Genomic DNA, 21,076 nt, shown 5'->3' with positions numbered 1-21,076 from the left:
TTAAGATTTATTTATTTATTTATACAAGCATTGGGCACAGTCAGAAGCGCAGGAGGCTGAGAGAATTCACCAGAGCCAGAGCGGGGAGCAGAACAGGCAGAAGGACTGAGGTGCACTGCTGAGGGGAGCAACGGGCGGCAGGAGAGGTCTGCGAGCCATGTGGGACCCTCACCCGGTGGCCGGGGATCGAACCGGTGCTGCAGAGACTGCGGGCAGCTTCACAACCCAGCGCTCAACCACTGCGCCACTGGGAAGGCCCCAGCCCTCCCTTTTTTAATATACCTGATGAACACGCCTTCTTCTGGACATTGACTTTGTGATCCAAGAAAGGATGAAAGCCAAATGGCAAACAACATTTTAGAGGAAAAGAATTCAGTACTACCGTCAGTGGCCTACTGCCTGGCAAATGGGAAACACTAAGACAGGCCTGGCACCCTGCCCATGGAGTCATATGTCCCTGGGCTGCAAGGACACGCACTTGCCTGTATGCATGCGGGTGTTCCCTGCTGCAATGTGCCCGATGCTGTGGCCAAAAAGCGCATAAAACAAAATGGAATATTTCTACAGAAGCCCCAGCATCCTGAAATGATAATGAAACTTGATTAGTTAGGAAATATTGGACACTCACATGCTTGGATCATCTGTCTTCAAACAACTGCATGAAGCAGTGGCTACCTAGAAATTCTATCTTAAATTGGATCAAACTACAACTCTGCAATACCCTTGATCTGTCTTCCAGGAATGCAGGCTATGAATGAAATACCTGGATATACATGTTCGGGAGGTTTTGCAGAAATGGATCCTATGATGTTCTGATGGAGGATTTGAGTCTGTTTGGAAAATGTTGACAGAGGTAATGCTTACTCGGATCTATAATAGCCCTATTTTAAATCAGAATGGGCAGTGTCAGACACCTCTAGGGTTCCACACCACACTCGACCTATATACAAAGTTTGCCTTCACAATGACCCACAAATGGCTGTAAAATCTCTAAAATTTTGGAGACTAGAAGGACCGCCCCCCCCAAAACTACTGGTAGGGTTTTCCTCTTTTCTGATTCAAAGACAGAGGGAAATAATTGAAAGACAATGTAAAAGTCTTTGAAGCAGTGATAAACTGTTTTTGTTTTTTTTTTGGAGCTATGTTGCTAGTTGGTGTAGTTCCTAATGTTATAAAATATAAAACCATTTATTCATAAGAAAAGGATCACTAATAAGATTATAAACATTTTTCAAAATAAGAATCAACTTTCTAATAAAAAAAATCATTTACCATTCCTATAGGTTTTTGTGCTGTTTTGCAAAAGTAAGTTTGCAGAAGAAAGTTTGCATTACAAAATGACTGGATAAACCAGGTATTGGAGTAGGAAAAGCCTGAGCGATCTTTATTGTAGCACTTTAAGTCCCTGGCCAAGTGGAGCTGCCTCATATGTAAACTGGGTAACTGGTGCTTAGCTCTGGGGTCATTTCCTGGCCCAACAGTGTTTCCTTGTTGGCTCCAGCCTGCTCACCAGGGTTGCAAAAGAAAATTAAAGTCTAACATGGGACCCAGAAACGAGGTTCCATCAATCTAAAATTTTAATCTGTGAGTAAATAAACATCCATACAAATACACCCTGTTGTGCAAATGACACGGAATCGTGTGGTTCTGTGAGCAGGGGAGGGTGGGGATCTTGGGGTCATCTGTTCCTGTCTCCCTGATTACCCTCTACATAAGACACATGCAGTATGATTTAGATTATACTTTAGTGATGTGGATAATTTCTCACATCTCACATAGTGTTTTTGAAATTGTGGTAAATTATACATAGATTTTACCATTCAAACCATTTTTTGAGTGTACAGTTGCAGTCATGTTAAGAACATGGATGTTGTTCTGCAGCCAATTTTTTTTTTTTTTAGATTTATTTATTTATTTATACAAGCACTGGGTACAGTCAGAAGCATGGGAGGGTGAGAGAATTCACCAGAGCCAGACCAGGGAACAGAACAGGAAGAACGCTGAGGGGAGCAGCGGGTGCTACAGGAGAATTCTGGGCGCCATGTGGGACCCTAGCCCGGTGGCAGCTGGGGATTGAATTGGCGCTGAAGAGGCTGCAGGCAGCTTCGCAGCCCAGCACTCAATCGCTGCACCACCTGAGGAGGCCCTACAGCCATTTTTTACTGAAACTCTTTACCCATTAAATAACAACTTTCCATTACCTGCGCCCGGCCTCAGCGCCTAGTAAGCTCTATTCTGCTTTCTGTCCCTATGAATTCCAATACATAGGCACCTCATTTAAGTGGAATTGAACAGTATTTGTCCACTTATGACTGTCTTATTTCACTTAACATGACATCTTCAAGGTTCTTCCTTATTGCAGCAAGTGCCAGAATTGCCTTCCTTTTCAAGGCTGAGTAATATCCAATTGCATGTATATTCCATATTTTGCCTGTTCATTTATCTATCAATAGACACCTGGCTGGATTCCAGCTTTGGGTTTTGTGAATAATGCTTCTAAAATATTGGTGTACATGTATCTGTAAGTGAACCATCCCTAGAGCTCCCCCATAAACGACAAAGTGAAGGGATTTCATCTTTCACTCTAAGGCAGAGTTTCTGTTTCTTTTTATACCCCTTAGTGTGGGGATGTGGAGTTAGCTCAAGTGTTGCCCTGTTTTCTCAGATGTCAACAACCCTATCAAAGACCCACCCAGGTAGATAAGTAATTTGCCTTAGAGCAGTATTTCTCAAACTTCCTTTACTGAACATTTTTTGCCATAGTCATATAATGTGTAACATTTTTCTAACACTTCTTTATTGCCATGTTCATATAACATGTAACACTTTTCTTTAAATCAACTCTTTTTTTTTTTTATAAGAGAACAAATCCACTTTTATTCATTGACTTCTCAGTAGATGTAAATTTGTGAGGGGTCCAGCAGCACATGGATTCTGTGTCCTAGGACCTTGGTGGGGACATTGCTTCAAAAATTGGCATGAATGGGGCCTTCCTGGTGGTGCAAGGGGTTAAGACACAACCTATGAAGCTGTCCACAGCCACTGCAGCAGTTCAATCCCTGAGCAGGGAGCTACCCACGTGGCGCAGCAGACCTCTCGTTTCTTCCACTGCTTCCCTCAGCAGTGTATTTCAGTCAATCTGCCTGTTCTGTTCCCCTGCTCTGTCTCTGGTGAATCTTCTCACCCCTGCATCTCTGGCCTGTACCACAGCTCTTGTATGCATAAACCTTTTTTTTAAAAATTGGCATGAATCATGCCACTGTCTCAATGGGCAAGTGTGTCCTCTCCCCCAGGCGACTCCAGTCTGATTTATTTGCCACCAGGGGTCACCGTGTTGTTCACTGTGTTGTACACATCAGCACATTTCTTGCCTAGATAGCAATTTGATCTTGAACATAAGCACCTTGTATTTTAAGAAAAGCTGTATGATTCTTCTGGCTCTGGAGATCCCGTGTATAGCCAGTAAAAATGATGTTGGACCACGGCCTTCCAAGTCCTATTTTAGAAGTCCTGTTCCCAGCAGACTCCACAGCCTCCAAGATGGCAGAAAGAGTTAAATCAACTCAATTGGAAAAAGTAAATTTATCTTAAAAGGAAACTTTAAAGGGTTCCTTCCAGCCATGGCTGATTACAGAGATCAGTTAGTCCCTTGCATGGGGATACCCCTTGCTGGTGGTTAGCATCTTCTCCCTACTCAGCATCAGATTACATCCTCCAGCAAAGCTGGGGGAGTTTTGAACAGAAAGTGCTGTTGAATGCACAGCTAGTCCTTGTACACAGATCTGTGCCCAGGGAGTAGAAGTCATCTCAGATGATTTTCTATACCAGGAAACACTACCCTAGTCTAGAGAACGGTTGTCAAGATTTTATTCTTCTGGGAAAGTCACAGATTCTCCCTGGATATGCTCTGCGTCTGTGACCCAGTTGTCTGAAGATAATTTTTTATTTCGGTCATTCTCAAACTTTGGGGTCTCACAACTCCTTTACATCCTTAGAAATTATTGATGTCTCCAAAGAGCTTTTGTTTATGTGGGTTTTACCCTATTGATACTTACCATACTAGAAATGAAAACAGAAAAATTTAAAGTATTTACTAATCATTTCAGATAATCATAAACTACATGGTAGAATAAATGTTTTCATGAAAACAAAAGGAAAGTGGCTTTGTTTCCCTGTTTGTATGTTTCTTTAATCTCTGACCTAATGAAACTCAGCTGTATTCTCAGATAGAGCTGCTGTTGCATTCAGTCTTTTGAAACAATGCACTGAGAAAGCTGAGCTGCATGCTTATGAAAGGGAGGGAAAAAATCCAAAAATGTTTTATTCTTATGAAAAGTTTTGACTTCATAGATCTTCTGAAAGGGTCTTGACCACCCCTAGATCACACTTTAAAACTGCTTTAATTCATTTTGAGGAGTCAATGTGTAGTGGTTTCCTGGGTAGATCCTAGAGCCCAACCGCCAGAGCTCTGGCGGTTTTATCATCTTTGTGACTTTGACCAACTAAATAACTACTTTGTGTCCTAGTTTTCTTATCTGTAAGATGAAGATAATAAGGTAATAAAAATAAGGGTATATAATTATGAAATCAGTAAAATAAAATGGAATCTTAAAAGAAAGGTGTATACAGGTATTCAATATACACTTTAAACTGGAAGTTCATTACTATTTTATTTTATTTCTTAGTTTATATGTGAACATTTTGGGTATGTATATCAGCCAAATATTTGTATTTCTTCCTCTGACTCATCAATTAATAGATTTCATCTACTTTCCTACTGAGTTGCTTGTCTTATTACTGATTTTAGGAGCTTTTTACAGTACACATATTAACTTCCCAGTTCTTTATGTACTGCAATTCTTTTTTTCAAATCCATAATTTTTCTTTTAATTTTATTTGGGATGCATTTTTCATCATGAAGAAGTTTTAAATTTGTAAGTGTCAAATCTCTTATTTTCCTTCATGGTTATAAGCCAGGGATTTGTAAATTTTCTTCACAATATTTGTGTCTTGTTTCATCTTGAAAAGCAGAAATTGGGCCTCCCTGGTGGTGCAAGGGGTGAAGTTATTCACAGCCAGTGAAGCCCAGGCCAGGGAGGTGACCCACATGGCACAGCAGACTTCTCCTCACTCACCCGTTGCTCCCCTCAGCAGTGTGTTTCAGTGGATCTGCCTGTTCTGCTCCCCACTCTGTGGTGAATCCTCTCACCCTCCACACCTCTGGCCTGTACCCCAGTTCTCGTATACATAAATAACTCTTTAAAAAAGAAAGAAAGAAAGAAATTAAGGTACTCGAAGTTTACAAGTTTACATGGTAAACCAAGAGCATCAATGTAGGGTAAGGTAAAAAAGTATCAGGCTTTTCTGCCCTCCCACCATTAGGACTGATGATGGATCCCTGTGGTCCTGAATGCATGCCTGATGGCGGGCACCCGGAGTAGGGTGTGGGCATGTGTAGATGGGATATACCTGGGCAGAGAGACTGGGCTTATAAGGGCGGCATCATGGGGACACCAGCAGAAGCAGAACAAATGGAAGAACCACGAGAGGAGCAGAGAACAATGCCACCAGAGAACACCGGAGAGCCCAGAAAGATTGAAGACTTGCTTGGGGCTGGGAGGCCTGCCAGCCTCATGGCACCCCAGCACCCCTACCAGCCATGTACCCAGTAAATCCCAATAAAAGCCTGAAAAGCCACTGAGGGCTCCAGGACTCTCTCCTCCTTTACCCCGTCTGCTCGGGTCATAGAGAACCTGCTCTGTGCCCATTCCTGCCGCTACAATCAAGAATTAAAGAAAATTTTGTAATGGCTAACATGAGCCAACTGAGTATTTACTAAACTTGTCCGGTCCATTAAATTCATCTCCCTAAGCCAGACAGTGTTTGATTCTGGCTCTATTCCTCCACCTGGGTCTTGGAAGGAGAGTTCAGTAAGAAATAAACTCCCTGAACCTAATGCATTATTTCTTAAGCAGTCACGGGTATCAGAATCACTTGGAGGCTTGTTAAAACAGAATTTGTGTTCTAATTGTTCCCTGGTGTGTGGCTGTGGGAACGCGTACATTTCTCCACACTGAGAAGGTAATTTGAGTTGATGAACAAAGGAGGCATATCCATTATTCACATTTAAATGTTTGTTAACGCCACTTAGGTGGCCAAGACTTTAGGTCTAGGCAGGATCCATGCCTCGCACCCTTGACAGGAATGTTTTTATAGCCTGCTAAGGCTTAAAATTTAATTAGAGAGTAAAAGCTTATATAAGGGCACTAATACCAGGTGTCCAGGGGACATGTCACATGTGTCTGTAAGGTTGTGCATGGTTCATCCATACAAGCTAACAGTTTAGGGAGGAAGCAATGGGGGAATTCTGGTATCTTCCTTCAATAGGAAACAACCGTGGGTCCTGGGTCTAAGATGGTGTCGATGCAAAGAGCCGGGGTACAGACCAGATGCGCAGGGGGGTGAGAGGATTCACCAGAGACAGAGCGGGGAACAGAACAGGGAGACTGACTGAGATACACTGCTGAGGGGAGCAGCGGGAGAGACAGGAGAGGTCTGCTCGCCATGTGGGTTACTCTGAGGCCGGCAGGGATCGAACCGGCACTGCAGAGGTTGCAGACAGCTTCACAGTGCCGCACTCAACGGCCTGCGCCACCAGGGAGGCCCGAAAACAGCTGTTTTAATGTAACAACCTGTGGAGACTAGGCCTAGTAGTTTTGCTAAAATGGATTCAGGAGAAGATGGTAGAAAGATTATGTCAGAACTCTGACCACAGTAAGGAGTATTAGGTTTGACATTATGTTCCTTTAAAATTATTTTTCATCTGGGTTTAGGATTTATTCATACAATTTGTAGTCTCAACTTTGACTTCTGCTATGATGCAATAATTGTGTAGTAGACTGTTTAATGCATTAGTAAATAGGTTTTTGTTTTTTGAATCATTGTTTATTCATCAGGTATTTATTATCAACTATGAGCCACATATTTGGGATATATCAGCGAGCAAGAGATAAAGAATCCTATCCTATGGAGCTTATGCTAGTGGGCAAGAGATAGACAATAACCTGTAAACATAGTAAGTAAGTTATACAGCATGTTAGAAGGTGATGTGTTACAAGTAAATTTTAACAGAATAAGGGAATCCTTGGATGCAGGAGGAGGGGTTGCACTTCTAAATATGGTGATCAAATTAGGCCCAAAGAGGTGAAATTTGAGCATGACTTGGGGGGTGTGGGGGCTAGCCAAGTGGATATATAGCTGAAGAATGCACATTAAATGGGTTGTGCCAAAGCCCTCAAGTAGCAGCATGCCCAGAGTATTTGAAAAACAAGGAGGTCACTGGAGCAAGCAAGGGTGAAGAATTGGAGATGAGGTCAGAGAGGTAAGAAGGACCAGTTCACATAGGGCTTTTGTAGGCCACTGTTGTGACTTTAGTTTCACATTAAGTGAAAGAGGGAGCCTCTGAGGAATTCTGAGCATCTGAGTGACACAATCTGACATTTTAAAGGCATCACTGGTGGTTATGTTAAGCATAGGCTATAGGTAGCAAGGTAGAACCAGAGAGCTCAAGTAGTAAGCAACTGAGTAGTAGTCCAAGTGAGGGAAGACAGTAGCTTTCATAGGGTGGTGGTGGTATAGGACCTGGAAGTGTTCAGGCTCTGGGTTTATTTAAAAGGTAGAGCCAGCTGGATTTCTTGATAGAGTGGATGTAAAAGAGGGAAATCAGGATGGCACTTAGGCTTTTAGCTTTAGTAAAATGAAGTATGGAGTCAGCATCAGTGAGATGAGGATGACTACTGACCAGGTTCAGATGTGAAGATTAGGAATTTAGTCTGGGATGTTAAATTTCAGATGTCCAGTGACGTCCAAATGGAGATGCTGAGCAGGCAGCTAGATAAAGGAAGTTTGATTTCAGGAGTGAAATCAAGGCTAGATATAAATTTGGAAGTTGTCAGCAAACAGATGGTTTTCAAAATCATGAAACTAGATAAGCTCACCAGTCTGTAGTGAGTGAGGATTGAACTCTGTGTCTAATGCGAGACCAGGGAGAGGCATCAGAGCAGTACAGGAGACACCAGGGCTGTAGAGAGAAAACAAAATGCGGTGCCCCAGAAATTAAGTGAAGAAAGTATGATGCACTAGGTCAAATGTAGCATTTAGGTAAAATGATATTAAGGTGAAAGATTAACCATTGGAATTATCACGTGGAGGGTATTCGTGACCTTGGCAAGTGTAGTTTTGATAATGGGGTGAAAACTTAAATAGGTTCAAGTGGAGGGGAGGAGTTTGAGACAATTATAGACTTCATTTCTGTGTTGTGAAGGGGAGCAGAGAAATGGGACAGTAATGGAGTGGGGGAAGTTTTGTACTTTCTAAAAATGCAAGTAAGAGAATACTTGCATGATGGAGGGAAAAATCTACTATGGAGGCAAAAACTGCTAACATAAGAGAGAGGGAAGAACTGTTGAATCAGCATCATTGCATAGGTGAGAGAGATTAGGATCTAGTGCTGGAATCAGCAGAACTCTTTCTGGCTAGGGTCAGTGAATATTTTAGGTCTTGCAGGCCACACACAGTGTCTACTGTATATTCTCCACACCCCACCCCCCGCAACCATTTGAAAATATAAAAACCATTCTTCAGTCATTGGCTATATGAAAAAAAGAATAGAATTTGGTCCACAGATTGTAGTTTGCTAGTTCCTGATCTAAGCACATAAGCAGAGAGGCTCATATTAAATAAGAGCGTGGGGAGCAGGCAGAGCTTTTGTACAGTAATGGGCTGGAAAGTGGGGTGTATGAGTTTGGATATTGAAAGGTAGACAGATGCGATGGTAGTTCTCTTCCGGTTGCTTCAACTTTCTCCAGGAAGTAGGAAAAGTTATGACTGGGGGTGAGATTGGGAGTAGAACGTGCTGTATATTTGAAGAGGAGACAGTATAAATCATTGTGTAAGAGAAAGGGGGAGTAAAAAAACTTGCATCAAATGTGTTTGATTGCCTGATACCATTTTGGGATCTCTTGAGGTTTGTGTTCATAAATTCAGAGTTGAGACAGATCTCTTAATGCTCTTTGTGTTTTTATTCCAGCTGTGTTCAGCTAGATGGGGCAAGAATGGGATAGGAGAACACTGATTAAAGTTATGGTTTTGCCAGGTAAAATATGATTAATTGAAAGTAAGGGAATATTCAAGAGAGTGATCAACGATTAACTGGATTTGAACAGGGTGAGGGGTGAAAAGGATGAAGGGTAGTACTAAGAAAAATACTGTAAAATTCCAATGAGTTTTAAGAATTCTTGGGAACCAAGGACCCAGAGGTTATCTGGGAAGACAGGAGACATAAAAGGCAGATGCATGGAATTAAGATAACAGGAGGTTTGCAGTTAGTGGTAATAAGTACTTTTCCTTAGGGAATGCTCAGGGGAAAGGCTCAAGGGAAAAGAAGTGATCAAGGAGATGGGGATTAAGGCATCAGAAAGTGTATCAATGTGTATATTAAATCACCAAGAATTTCAGGCAGGAGTCTTGGAGACTGGCAATGAATCAGAAGCTAAAACCATCAAAAAAATAAAGGGTAACCCTTGCTGATTTTAGGTCCTATCACACTGAGATTATTGTTTTGCAGGGTGGGATCCAATTTATTGTCTGAGTCCCCTCTCTATGGCCCACCTTGCCCAACCTACAGAAACCCTGCCTCCCCCCAAATCTGGGAGTGTCCCGTGGAAGGGAGACAGAGTGTGGGGAAATCCCTATGCTCTGTCCTGGGCAGTGCCCACAGGAAGGATACATGGGTGAGGAAGGCCAGTAACTCCACCTGCAGAGGATGTGGCACTAGGTGGGGTACACAGGAAAGGAGGTGCCGGCTGCCGGCTCTCCTCTGGGCCCTGCTGCGGGTGGCATCCAGGGGTGGGTGCTAGCTTGAGGAAGTGCACACCCTTCTCCTGCTGGTGACCGTCGTTCCTATCAGGTTGCATTCTGCAAGGCACCATCGCCTGTATGTGTCCTGGCCGTGCTCTAGCTTCTCCTCACTGGGGGTCAGCAGTTCCTCCTCATCAGCCTGTGCTTCTCCCTAGGGTGTGCCTGCCTCAGAAGTGGTGTCCTCTTGAGGGACTGGTGTCAGGCTGCTGCCACCCCTATTGCTACCGTGTAGGGGCAGGAATGGCTCATTGCAGGATCTCTATGATCAAAGCAGACAGGTAAGAGTGCTGGAGCCCTCTGTGGTTTTTCAGGCTTTTATTGTGCATTTACCAGGTACATGACAGGCAGGGGTAAAGCGGGGTGGGAGGCTGGCAGGCCTCCCAGCCCCCGGCGAATCTTCACTCTTTCTGGTCTCTGGCGTTCTCTCATTCTGCTGCTCTTTCTCGTTCTCTGCTTTCTTCTGCTTGTTCTCTTTCATTCTGCGGGTTCCCTGTGATTCCACCCTTATAAGTCGAGTCTCAGCTCAGGTGTACCCACCTATGTATGCCCACATCCCACACCAGGTGTCCGCCATGAGGCGTGCATTCAGGACCGCAGGGATCCATCATTAATGCTAATGGCAGGAGGGCAGAAAAGCCTGATAATGACTGACCACACATAGTCACCCTTCTTGCATTTTGCTCCTGGGTGATCTCCAAGTGGCTCAGCACAGTATCGATGCTGGACTTAATCTGTGTCAACTGTCTTGATGGCCTGCAGCTCATTGCTCTCTAACTTGATCTTGGCAGAGCTGGCTGAATGGCTGTGGCAGGGCAAAGGACTTGACAGGTACGGTAACTTTGACATACCAACCAACGGAGCTGTGACCTGAGGTCACTACACAGGGACTGCCCTGGGGGACTGGCACTGGTGACAGTTGGCCCTGGATAGTAGAAGAGCCTGTACATGGTAGGTGCTACTCTTCAGCTCCTTGAGACCCAAGGGTTGGGCTCTCTAGCTATGTTGACGTCCAGGGTCTACCCAGTCAGCATCCAGCCAAATTTCTCTCAGGACAGCTGCCCGGCTGTGATGCTTGTTGGCTTACAGGACAAAGACATAGCCTTTGTGCAGAAAACAGGGGGCCACATGACCATACTGGGAGACGATGGTCTTCACATTCAACTTCTTCACCCCAGCGCTGAGGTCTCCCACAAAGACCCAAGAGTTGATGGACTTGGGATAATTCTAGTTGGTTACTCCGTTTGTCTGGATTTTCAAAGATGTGGTGGCCACTAATATCAAAGTTGAGCTCAGCCCCGGATTCCCTCCTTCTAGTGACTGAAGAATATCTCTGAAAAAAGGGTTCTTCAGCCCAGAGGCCTGGAAGAAGCCGCACTGTGCAGGAGGTGGTGCCACATTGTGATCTTAAAAGATTTTATGATTTCTACTTTTTGAAATTCAGTTTTCTATGTGATCAAATTTGACTCATATTTGGAAATGCTCTGTGGGCCCAAGACAACATGGATTTCCTATTTGTAAGACACAAAATTACAGATGTGTTTCGTTTTATTGCACTTCTCAGGTTATTGTGTTTGTATAAATTGAAGGTTTGTGGCAGCTTTGAGTCAAGCAAGTCTACTTGGTTCTATTTTCCCAACAGCGTGTGCTCACCTTCATCTCTCTGTCACATTTAATTCAGGTAAATATACATTTTTACGAAAAGCTGTTTCACACTTAGTACAGTACAGCATAAACCTAACTTTTATATGTACTAGGAAACCAAACACTTCATGTGACTGGCTTTATTGCAATATTCATTTTATTGTGGTGGTCTAGAATGCAATCAACAGTATCTCTGTGTTGTGTCTGTACATTTATAATTATTTTTCATTAGGTCCTCATGAATATGGAGAGATCAGTTAGGACATCACTGTGTAGTCAAAAGATGGTTGGTGATAGTACAGAGGAAAGGCTCTGGAAGGAATATTTAGGACATCAAATCAATAGGACTTAATGATGAACTGGGTATGACTCATAAAGGAGAAAAGTAACAAGGAATGACTTCTAGGTTTTGATCAAAATGTAAAGGATGGTGTCATTAAGAACACATGGCTTGGAGGGTCTCCCCTGGTGGCGCAGAGGTTGAGCGCTGGGCTGCGAAGCTGCCTGCAGCCTCTTCAGTGCTGGTTCGATCCCTGGCCACTGGCAAGGGTCCCACATGGCACGCAGACCTCTCCTGCCATGCCCACTACTCCCCTCAGCAGTGTATTTTGTCAGTCTGCCTGTTCTGTTCCCAGGTCTGGCTCTGGTGAATTCTCTCACCCTCCAGCGCTTCTGACTACCCAGTGCTTGGATAAATAAATTAATTAAAAAAAAAATCTTAAAAAAAAAAAACAAACACAAGGCTTGGAGAAGTCAGGATGACTTTATAGAAAGTTAGTCTAAATTATAAGGTATGATATCAACAAGTTATTTTACCTTTCAATTTTCTCACTGCAAAAAATGCAGAAATAAGTTAGGTTCTTCTTGTGAGAGTTATACATTAGTAAGTGTAAAACACTTATTTCAGCCCTAATGCATGATAAATCCTCAGTAAGTGTGAACTATTTTTAGTCTTTGCTGATAGGATGCATTCAAAGACGACCCAGTTTGAAAGGCAAAGTAATGAGCTCGGTTTCTAATGTTTCCTGGTTGCATTGGGAGCATACGTATGATGTTAGGTAAGGTAAGCAGCTGGATAGTCAGGCCTGCAACTCAGATAAAAGATCTGGGCTAGAAATAAAATTAGTGAGTCATCAGTGTATAGGTGGTAACTATACACAGAAGCCACAGGAGAGGGTAAGAGTGCCTAGAAAGAAAAGTGAGGAGAGAGACTGGTTCTTTTTTTTTTTTAATGGAGGTAAATGTCTTAACATAAAATTCATCATTTTAATGTATAATTCAGTAACTTCCAGTACATTCATGTTTGCAACCATCACCACCATCTAAATTTGAAAATTTTCAACAAAAAAACACCCATACCCATTAAGCAAGAATTCCCCAATTTTACCACTCCCTAGACCTGACAAGTACTAATTTGCTGTATCAGTGGGTTTGCCTATTCTAGACATTTCACATAAATGGGATAACATTCATGCAGCTTTTTATATCTGCCTGATTTTACTTAGCTTGTTTTTCAAGTTCTATGCAGGTTAAACTATCTATCATACGGCATCCTACTTATGGCTGAACATTATTTTGTTGTATGGCTAATATACTACAATTTGTTTTTCTATTCATCTGTGAATGGATATTTGGGTTATTTCCACTTTTTGATTATTTGTTTATAAACATTCATATAAAAGTTTTTGTTTGAATAACTATTTTCAGTTTTCTTGAGCATATATTTAGAATTATTAGTTTCTGTAAATGTCTGGTTTCCAGTGTTCACATATACTTGATTCTGGTAGTTTTTGTCAATTTCTTTGCTTTTTATATGGAGGTACAGGCCCTTGGAGTTTCTTACTTGCCATCATTGCTGATGTCACCTCCACAGGACTGATTCTTGAAGATGTTAACATTTGGTAGTGGAACAGAGGATGAATCTGCCCAAAGGAATGAGAAGTGGTGGGAAGGAAAGGTAGCAAGAAAATGAGGAATGTGATGTGTTACAGAATCCAAAAGAAGGATAACAAAAAGAGTAGCTATTAATAGCAAATATTTGAAGATCAAGTAGTTTGAAAAAGTGTTAGTGAACACAGTGTACACAGAGCTCATGTGTGACCTTAAGACTATTTTTCAGTGGGATGATACTGGTTATTTTGAGCAAGACAATTCTTAAATGTGAGGGATTGTCCTACATGTTGCAGAGTGTGAAATATCATTGACATCCAACAGCTAACCACCAGGTGGACCCCTCACCTTCAAACCACAGTCAAGAATATACTAATCAGAACCAAAAAATATTGCTCTGTTTTCAGATGCCTCCTGCAGAATCATCAATACCTCCTGTACTGCTTTAGGAAAATCTATTTTGGTGTTGTTATAGAGGCTGATGTCAGTCTACAGTGACCTGTAATATGAATAGAGCAGCAAAGAATAAAACCAGTGAGGTGCCAGAGATATCTTACTAGAAGTTTGACTAAAGTGAGGAATGTGACAAAGCAGTAACTAGGGTAATTGGGGTTTTGCTTTGGTTTGTTTTTGGACATAGGAGTCAGATATTTAAAAACTAATGGAGGGCCTCCCCGGTGGCGCAGCAGTTGAGTGCTGGGTTGTGAAGCTGCCAGCGGCCTCTGCAGCGCCGGTTCCCTGGCTGCTCCCCGGCCACAGCAGGAGGGTCCCACATGGCGCGCAGACCTCTCCTGCCGCCCGCTGCTCCCCTCAGCAGTGTACTTCAGTCTTTCTGCCTGCTCTGCTCCCCGCTCTGGCTCTGGTGAATTCTCTCACCCTCCCACGCTTCTGACTGTACCCAGTGCTTGTCTAAATAATTAAATAAATAAATAAATCTTTAAAATTAAAAAAATAAATAAAAACTAATGGAAATGGTCCAAAAGAAAGGCAGGCTTTGAAAAAGGGATGACTTGTAATATTAAGTAACTGAGAGGTGGAAGGAAAGTTTATGAAGAAACTGGTCTTACAGAGGAGACTTAACTCCTGTTTTGAAACTGTGACCTTAGGACAAGGCAATAGCATAATAATTACTGTCCCTACTTCCTTCCTTGTGATACAGGCTATTTTCCGCCAGTGTCACTTCTCTGCTCGTAACTCTCCAATGCCTTCTCCTTTCCTGTAGAATAAAATCCAACCTTTTTATATACTGGCCTATTAGATCCTTCATAATCTATTCCCCCACTTTCTCCTTTAACCTACTTGGCCTCACTTTCTAATCCTTGCTCCTCAGTCACTAAATTCCACCCACACAGCTTTCCTTATTGTTCATGAACACACCAAGCACACTACTGCTTTAGGACCTTTGCTCTTGCTCCTCAATATCCAGGCTCTCATTATCTATCCAACCTGCTCAATGATAAATTTAAATTATCATTCCTTAATCTGGGTACTTCCTATGACCCTCCACTTCTCTACAGCACTTACTACTTTCTAAACTACCTATCACTTATTTTATATCTGTCTTTATCCACTAGAATATAAGCTCCCAATGGGTAGATTTTGGTTTGTATTATTTATTGATGTATCAGAAGCACATAACAGATACTCAAAAATTGATTGACTAAGTAGGATAAATTGAATGTAGACAGATACGCATATTTGCAACTGGAAGAAATTTCCATGTGGTGGCTTCAGTTTAGGAAGGAGTATTGCTATCTACCGCTGAGAGGAAAGGGTAGTTAAGTAAAAGAAGGGAGATCGGTTTGAGGAGAGTGAGCAGATTCTTAGCATGAAAGATCTCTAGTGTGCATAGAGAAGAAAAGATATTCTTAATAACAATTTCCCAATAAAACTCTCCAAATTACCCATCCCCTAGTGGACAAATTCCACGTCAACAGGGTCTGCCTGAAGCAGATGCAGAGACATGAAAGTTTCCCACAAGTCTACGGCACCTTCTGTCAGGGAGCAACAGGAGGGTAAGACAGCCCTTGAGAGCTAGACAAAAGAAGAGCAGGAATTCAAAATGTACCAAGTAATCCACCATGAAGTCTGGCAATGCTGCTATGGTCTCCGACCAGGAGAGCAGCCTTCCCCCAGGTATCTCACCCATGTCTCCTCCAAGGGTCTCTGCCCCAACAATACCAGGGTGCAAGTTGAGCTGAAGAAGCAAGGCGATTCAGGTCTGCCCAACTTCCAAGTTACACAGGGAAACGCAGCTCTGCCCCTAGTTCCCAGTAGCTCCCCAACATGGTATACTGGACTTGTAGTCCATGGCAGCTGCATGTAAATGTGGCATGGAAAAGAATGCCCATTCACTGTGTTGAGGTGCTCCTCCTTTTTGTGAAGATGCCAGTGTAACAGGTTTAGACACATTTAATATGTACTGTCGATTCATTGACAATGAACTCACCATTACAAAAAGTACTAAAGATAAGCCTAGCTAGGAAACGTACATTATCTAGACACGTAAACTATCTAGGAAAAGAACACTACAGCCTTCTGGTGCTTAGGAATACAAGACAGCACCTTAGCATTATGACTGGTGCGCACTTAAAACACCAAAATCACAAATAAAATCACAAAAGTGTGAAAAACATACTGTATAAGGTGGAAAGCACATGTGTTTACAGTATGAGAGCAGTGTGACCTTAGCTTCAGCCGGGAATGTGTTAGGTAAGTTAAAGCCCCTCCTCCTCCATGAATGTTTTGCATATTGATTTTGAGGTTACAAAAAATCTAAATGATTAGGCAGATTTGCAAACATGGAATCTGAATTATGCATGACCATACATTGCCTGTTCTGATCCTTTTGATCAAATGGTATATATAAATTTCTGCAGACATTTAATTATCACACTACATTAGCAATACATTTTTGCTGCCAGTTTTAAAGCTTTCGCAGTTTAAAGTTTTCTAATCTCATGTCTCCTGCCTTCAGTGTATTTGTTACAGTAAACTAGGAATTGCACAGGAAATCTTTTTCTCCTTTCAGTCATTGGCAGTTTTTTCTTATTGACCGCTTAAGTGGGCATGAGGAGGCTGTTACTGCTTTCTCACAAACAGCAATAATCTTAACGTATAGCAGGTGGATGTTATGAGATTTGTAATAAAACTTTGTTTCCCATTAGGTTGTGTTTCAAGTTCTTTACCCCACATCATTCCATCTCCTTAAGTAACTTGTTGAATTCCAAATCAGTTATTTTTGGGGACTGATCTTGTTTCTTGTGGTTTGCTTCCTGTCTGCCTTTCCCCCTATGTAAGTAGCTGTATCTTCACGTCTGTTACTCTCCCTTCCTTTAACGTTTCCCTTAGAGGAGATCAGAGCAGGAAAAGAATCGCCAGCATCAATACCGGAGCTGCCCTGTAACATACACCACCATCCTAAAGCAAAGCTTAACTTCTCGGCATACCTGACCAGGCCAAGGTGGCTACTGCGCCGCAACATACAAAACACGTGGGGCAACCGGAGGCTCCGCGGCGTGCCCAGGCCACACGCGGGGCACCCACGTGCGCTTCCTATCCCCAAGCCGTTCCCGGGAGAGAGGACCCTGGGACACACGGTAAACACAGAACAGGAGAGGGCAGGAAGGCCGGCTGGGGTGGAAACTATCTGAAAAGGCTGAGACGGCTCCGGCCCCCGGCCCCCGCCAGCTGCAGCCCCGTCCTCTCGGGCGCGGCCCCGGGGCGCTCCCCCCCTCGGAAGGTGCCGCCGGGCCCGGGCCGGCCGCGTCCCACCCCGCGGTCCTCCCGGCCGGGCCCGGGCGCGCCCCGCACGCCGCAGGGTGTGACTTACGGCAGAGCGCGCCGGGCGAGCTCCCGGGGCCCCGGCCGCGCCCGCTCGCGGCTCTCGGCGTCCGGCCGCGCGCAGCCGCCCAGGCCCGGGTTCCGGCGCCGGGGCGCGGGCCTCGCTCCCCTCCCCGCGGGCGGCTTCCGTCGCCGCCAACCGTCCGCCGGTGCCGACCTCGGGGGCTTCCGACCACCCCGTCAGCGCCCGGAGGGGCGGGGGCGCCGGCCGGAGAGCGCGCCCGAGGGCGCCCCCACCCCCGCGCCTCCGGGCGCACGCGCAGCGGCGGCGCCGCCCGTATTTAGTCCGCGATGGCTCCGCGCGCGCCCACCGTCCTCCTCCCGCAGGCGGCTCCCTGCCCGCGCCCCAGGGGGCCCCCGGGACCAGCCTCGAGCGGGTCCCCGAGCCGAAGTCGCCCTAAACTGGAACGGCGGTGGCCGGGCGTGCGCGTGGGGACGAGCAGCGGCGACCGGAAAGAGCGGACGGGCCGCCCGCCGGCGAGCCAGGCCTCAGAGGAAGAGGAAGGCCGGGCCGAGCCGAGGTTTGCCGAAGGCGGCGTTCCGGCGCTGCGCGGGGCGGGGAGGCCGGCCGAGGGAGGGAGAGGAGGGGCGCGGCGGAAACGGCCGAGGTTTCCCGAAGGCCGCGGCGTCCGAGTTGCCCGGATGTAGTTGGTGGAGCGGCAGCGGCGGCACCAGCGGCGGCGGCGGCGGCGGCGGCGGCGGCGGCAGGAGGAGGCGAAGGAACAGGCAGCGGCGGCGGCGGGGGGAGGAGGGAAGAGGCGGCGGAGCGGGAGGCAGAGGAGGCGGAGGAGTCGGTCGCTCTCCGCGGGGCCGGGCCGGACGCGTCTCCTCGCCCCCTCCCCCCGGCTCGCCGCTGCCGCCTTGCAGTTGGCGCCGCTGCCCGGGCCGCGAGCGCGCGAGGTGCGGACGGAGGGCGATGGCCCGGGCGCGCCGGCGCCAGTAACGGGGAGGTGCTGTGAGCCGCCGAGGGCGCGCCGGGCCCCGGTGCCGGCGCCGCCGCCCGCCCGCCCGCCCGCCGCCGCCCGCGCGCCGCCCGCCCGCCCCTCGCGGCCGCTCTCCCCCCCGACACACGCTCTCGGCCGGGCATTGATGGTAATGTATGCGCGGAAACAGCAGAGACTCAGTGATGGGTAAATCGTCTTTTCGTTTCGGGCCGGGCCGCCGCGCGGGGGCGGGGGGCGGCGGCGGGGGGGCCGTTCCTCCTTATCTGGCGCTGGCCGGGCCGCCATTTTTGTTGTTAACCCCGATCCCGATCGGGCCGGGGAGGCGTCGAGGCCGCGCGGGCGGCGAGGCCGGGCGCGGGCGGGGCGGGCGCGGGCGCGGGGCCGGCCTCGGGCCGCGGCGCCCTCGGGCCGCCCGGGCCGTGTGCTCGGGGCGCCGCCGCCCGCGCGGGTGGAGGGGCCCCCGCGGGAGGGCCGGGGGCGCGCGCTCCTCCTCCCCCCGAGGTGCCTTATGTCGCCGTCTCTTCCTGTTTTTCAGCTGTCACGACCGGAGGGGGGACTCGCAGCCTTACCAGGTACCGGCCGCGGCCGCGGCGGGGGAGTGACGGGCGGAGGGGAGGGAGGAACTGCTGCTGCTACTCGAGCGCAGGCTTCGCGAGCCGCTGCAGGCCCTTCGGGGCCACAGCTCCGGGCCGGGCCCGCGGGCCCCCGGGGCGGCGTGTGGCTCGGGTCGCGCTCGCCGGCGGTGTCCAGTGACTCGTTTTGACGGGTGGCTGCGCCAAGCCCGGGCTTCTTTTTAGGAAAAGGGAAAAAAAAAAAAATTCTCCGCCAAGACGGACCTGACTCGATTATTTGGGTCTCAGGACTCGTTGGGATGAGGTGCTAGGTGACTTCTGAACCGTAGTAATTGTTCTGGGAGGCTAAAAGTTAACGTAAAAAATACTAACGTTAGAGGAAGGGGCTGGGGAGAAACAGCTAATTGATTGGCAACTTTTAAATGTGTTTTCAGCCACCTCTCCTCAACATTTTAATTATTTTTTTGGTGTAAGCAATTGCCTTCGTGAAGGTGCTTTTGTTTCTGCAAGAATTGAAGTCTTCGGATACCTGGAGAGCTCATTTTAATGGATATGGCTCTACCGCAATCATTTTGATTACTGTAGTTTGCAGTTGTAAAAAATATGATGATGGAAGTGGGTCCTGTTTTCAGGGGGAAAATCATAAATGTTTGCTAACTGAGATGACACGAAAAGTAATTAGTTGTTACATTAGATCACTTAAAGGCTGATTGTTGAGCTGATTGTTAGAGCTGATTGTTGTTACTAGCTTGCTGAGTTAAAGCAGAAGTTAAAACCCTAACTCCCCCGATGTGTAAGACTTTGTTCCCTACATGTGGATATGAAAGCGATTCAATCCTATTGAGTCTGCCCCTTTAAAACAGAATTACACATTATAAGAGACTGCTATATCATGGTTGTCTTAAATATATGTTACAATAACTAAACCATTTTTTGAGAGAATTCCATAATGTTAGATGTATAGACCATTATGCCTTAAAATTGTTTTACACATCTGCAAGAATAGTTAAATATGAAACGCTTTATTAAATATCAAAGAATTGGTGAAACTGACACTTTGGTTTTGTAGGTTTGAAACATGATTGTTGTTATTTATGCTTGTGTCTGTGTGTCATTTGTACAGTGAAAATACATTATGTAGTATTTAGTTTCTCTACTTGTCTTTAAACTTTTTAATTTCCAGAAAAACTTATCGAGGAATTAATGTACAAAGGTGTTTAATTTCTTGGTTTTTTTTTTTTTTTTTTAAGGTACTTACTGGAGATTTTTTTCCCCCATTTTAAACATGTCATTTGTATCTGGAGCTTTATGATGATTATTAGTCCTTTAGCTCGTGTCTGAATAACTTAAAGGAATAATTGAAAATGGAAATTTTAATTTTGTTGATATAAATTTATAAACTTAATAAAATCAATACATCCTTAGTTATGATAAAAGTAATTGAACTTTTAAGTTTCAATTCTTCTTCTGTTTTTTTGGGGGGGTGATGTCTTGCAGGCACTTAAGTATTCATCGAAGAGTCACCCCAGTAGTGGTGATCACAGACATGAAAAAATGCGAGACGCCGCAGATCCTTCACCACCAAATAAAATGTTGCGGAGATCTGATAGTCCTGAGAACAAATATAGTGACAGCACAGGTCACAATAAGGCCAAAAATGTGCATATTCACAGAATTAGAGAGAGGGATGGTGGTGAGTAGCTTTTTTTGTTGTTGAAATGTTCACATTTTGTTTATTTACATAATATGTTTGTTTTTAATCAAGATCTGTATATAAAACAATAGGTGTTGGTAGTATTTCCAGTTTGGGGATTTGACCATGTGGTTAGGTCATCAATATTTTATTTCTATCCATTCATTTCATTACTAAACAAGTTGCTGTACAAATAAGGTGCTGACTTGAGCATCTAAAATTGGAGTCAGGTAGCTGACCATAGAGAATGTATTTATGAATATAGTCTGCCACATGCCTTATTAAGAATAAGAGAAATACTGGACTTCTTTTTTTTTTTCTCCCAAGAAAGATAGTTAACATTTTCAAGTAGATTCCATTTGTTTGACTTGATTTATTTTGAGATCTTTATTGTGTTTGAATAACTTAAAGCTTTCATGTATTTCCTAATGGTAAAAATGAGTTTAAAAACTTAGTAGAGTTATTGATACAGTTCACAGGTTACAGAACCATTTGTAATTCCTTTTGGGTTACTGTTGTGAACATTTAAAATTTTAATTTCCATATTCTGTAGGCTTTCATTAATGTAACTACTG

At 45.1% G+C, this 21,076-nt stretch overlaps 1 protein-coding gene and 1 pseudogene across 4 annotated transcripts in view; one reads left to right on the top strand and one right to left on the bottom strand.

The window, feature by feature from the left end:
- Nucleotides 1-8,682: 8,682 nt before the first annotated feature.
- On the bottom strand, nt 8,683-15,357 carry LOC119245144 (RNA-binding protein Raly-like; annotated as a pseudogene).
- Nucleotides 15,358-17,719: 2,362 nt separating this feature from the next.
- WAC (WW domain containing adaptor with coiled-coil) overlaps nt 17,720-21,076 on the top strand; it is an 80,299-nt gene continuing 76,942 nt past the window's right edge. For 3 of the 4 annotated variants that reach the window (XM_037510155.2, XM_054694813.1, XM_037510153.2), the window contains exons 1-3: nt 18,326-18,422; nt 18,772-18,808; nt 20,306-20,501. In XM_037510155.2, coding sequence (XP_037366052.1) covers nt 18,382-18,422; nt 18,772-18,808; nt 20,306-20,501 — 274 coding nt within the window. In that variant the 5' untranslated portion in view covers nt 18,326-18,381. Of the gene's footprint in view, nt 17,814-18,325; nt 18,423-18,771; nt 18,809-20,305; nt 20,502-21,076 lie in introns of those variants that run through there. The other variant, XM_054694814.1, reaches the window with a different exon arrangement.

This window comes from Talpa occidentalis, unplaced genomic scaffold (genome assembly GCF_014898055.3).
Source record: "Talpa occidentalis isolate TD23 unplaced genomic scaffold, MPIMG_talOcc4v2.1 talOcc4.14, whole genome shotgun sequence".
Taxonomy (NCBI): Eukaryota; Metazoa; Chordata; class Mammalia; order Eulipotyphla; family Talpidae; genus Talpa; species Talpa occidentalis.
Note: the sequence above shows the minus strand (reverse complement) of the source record. Positions and strands in the feature narration are given on the sequence as shown.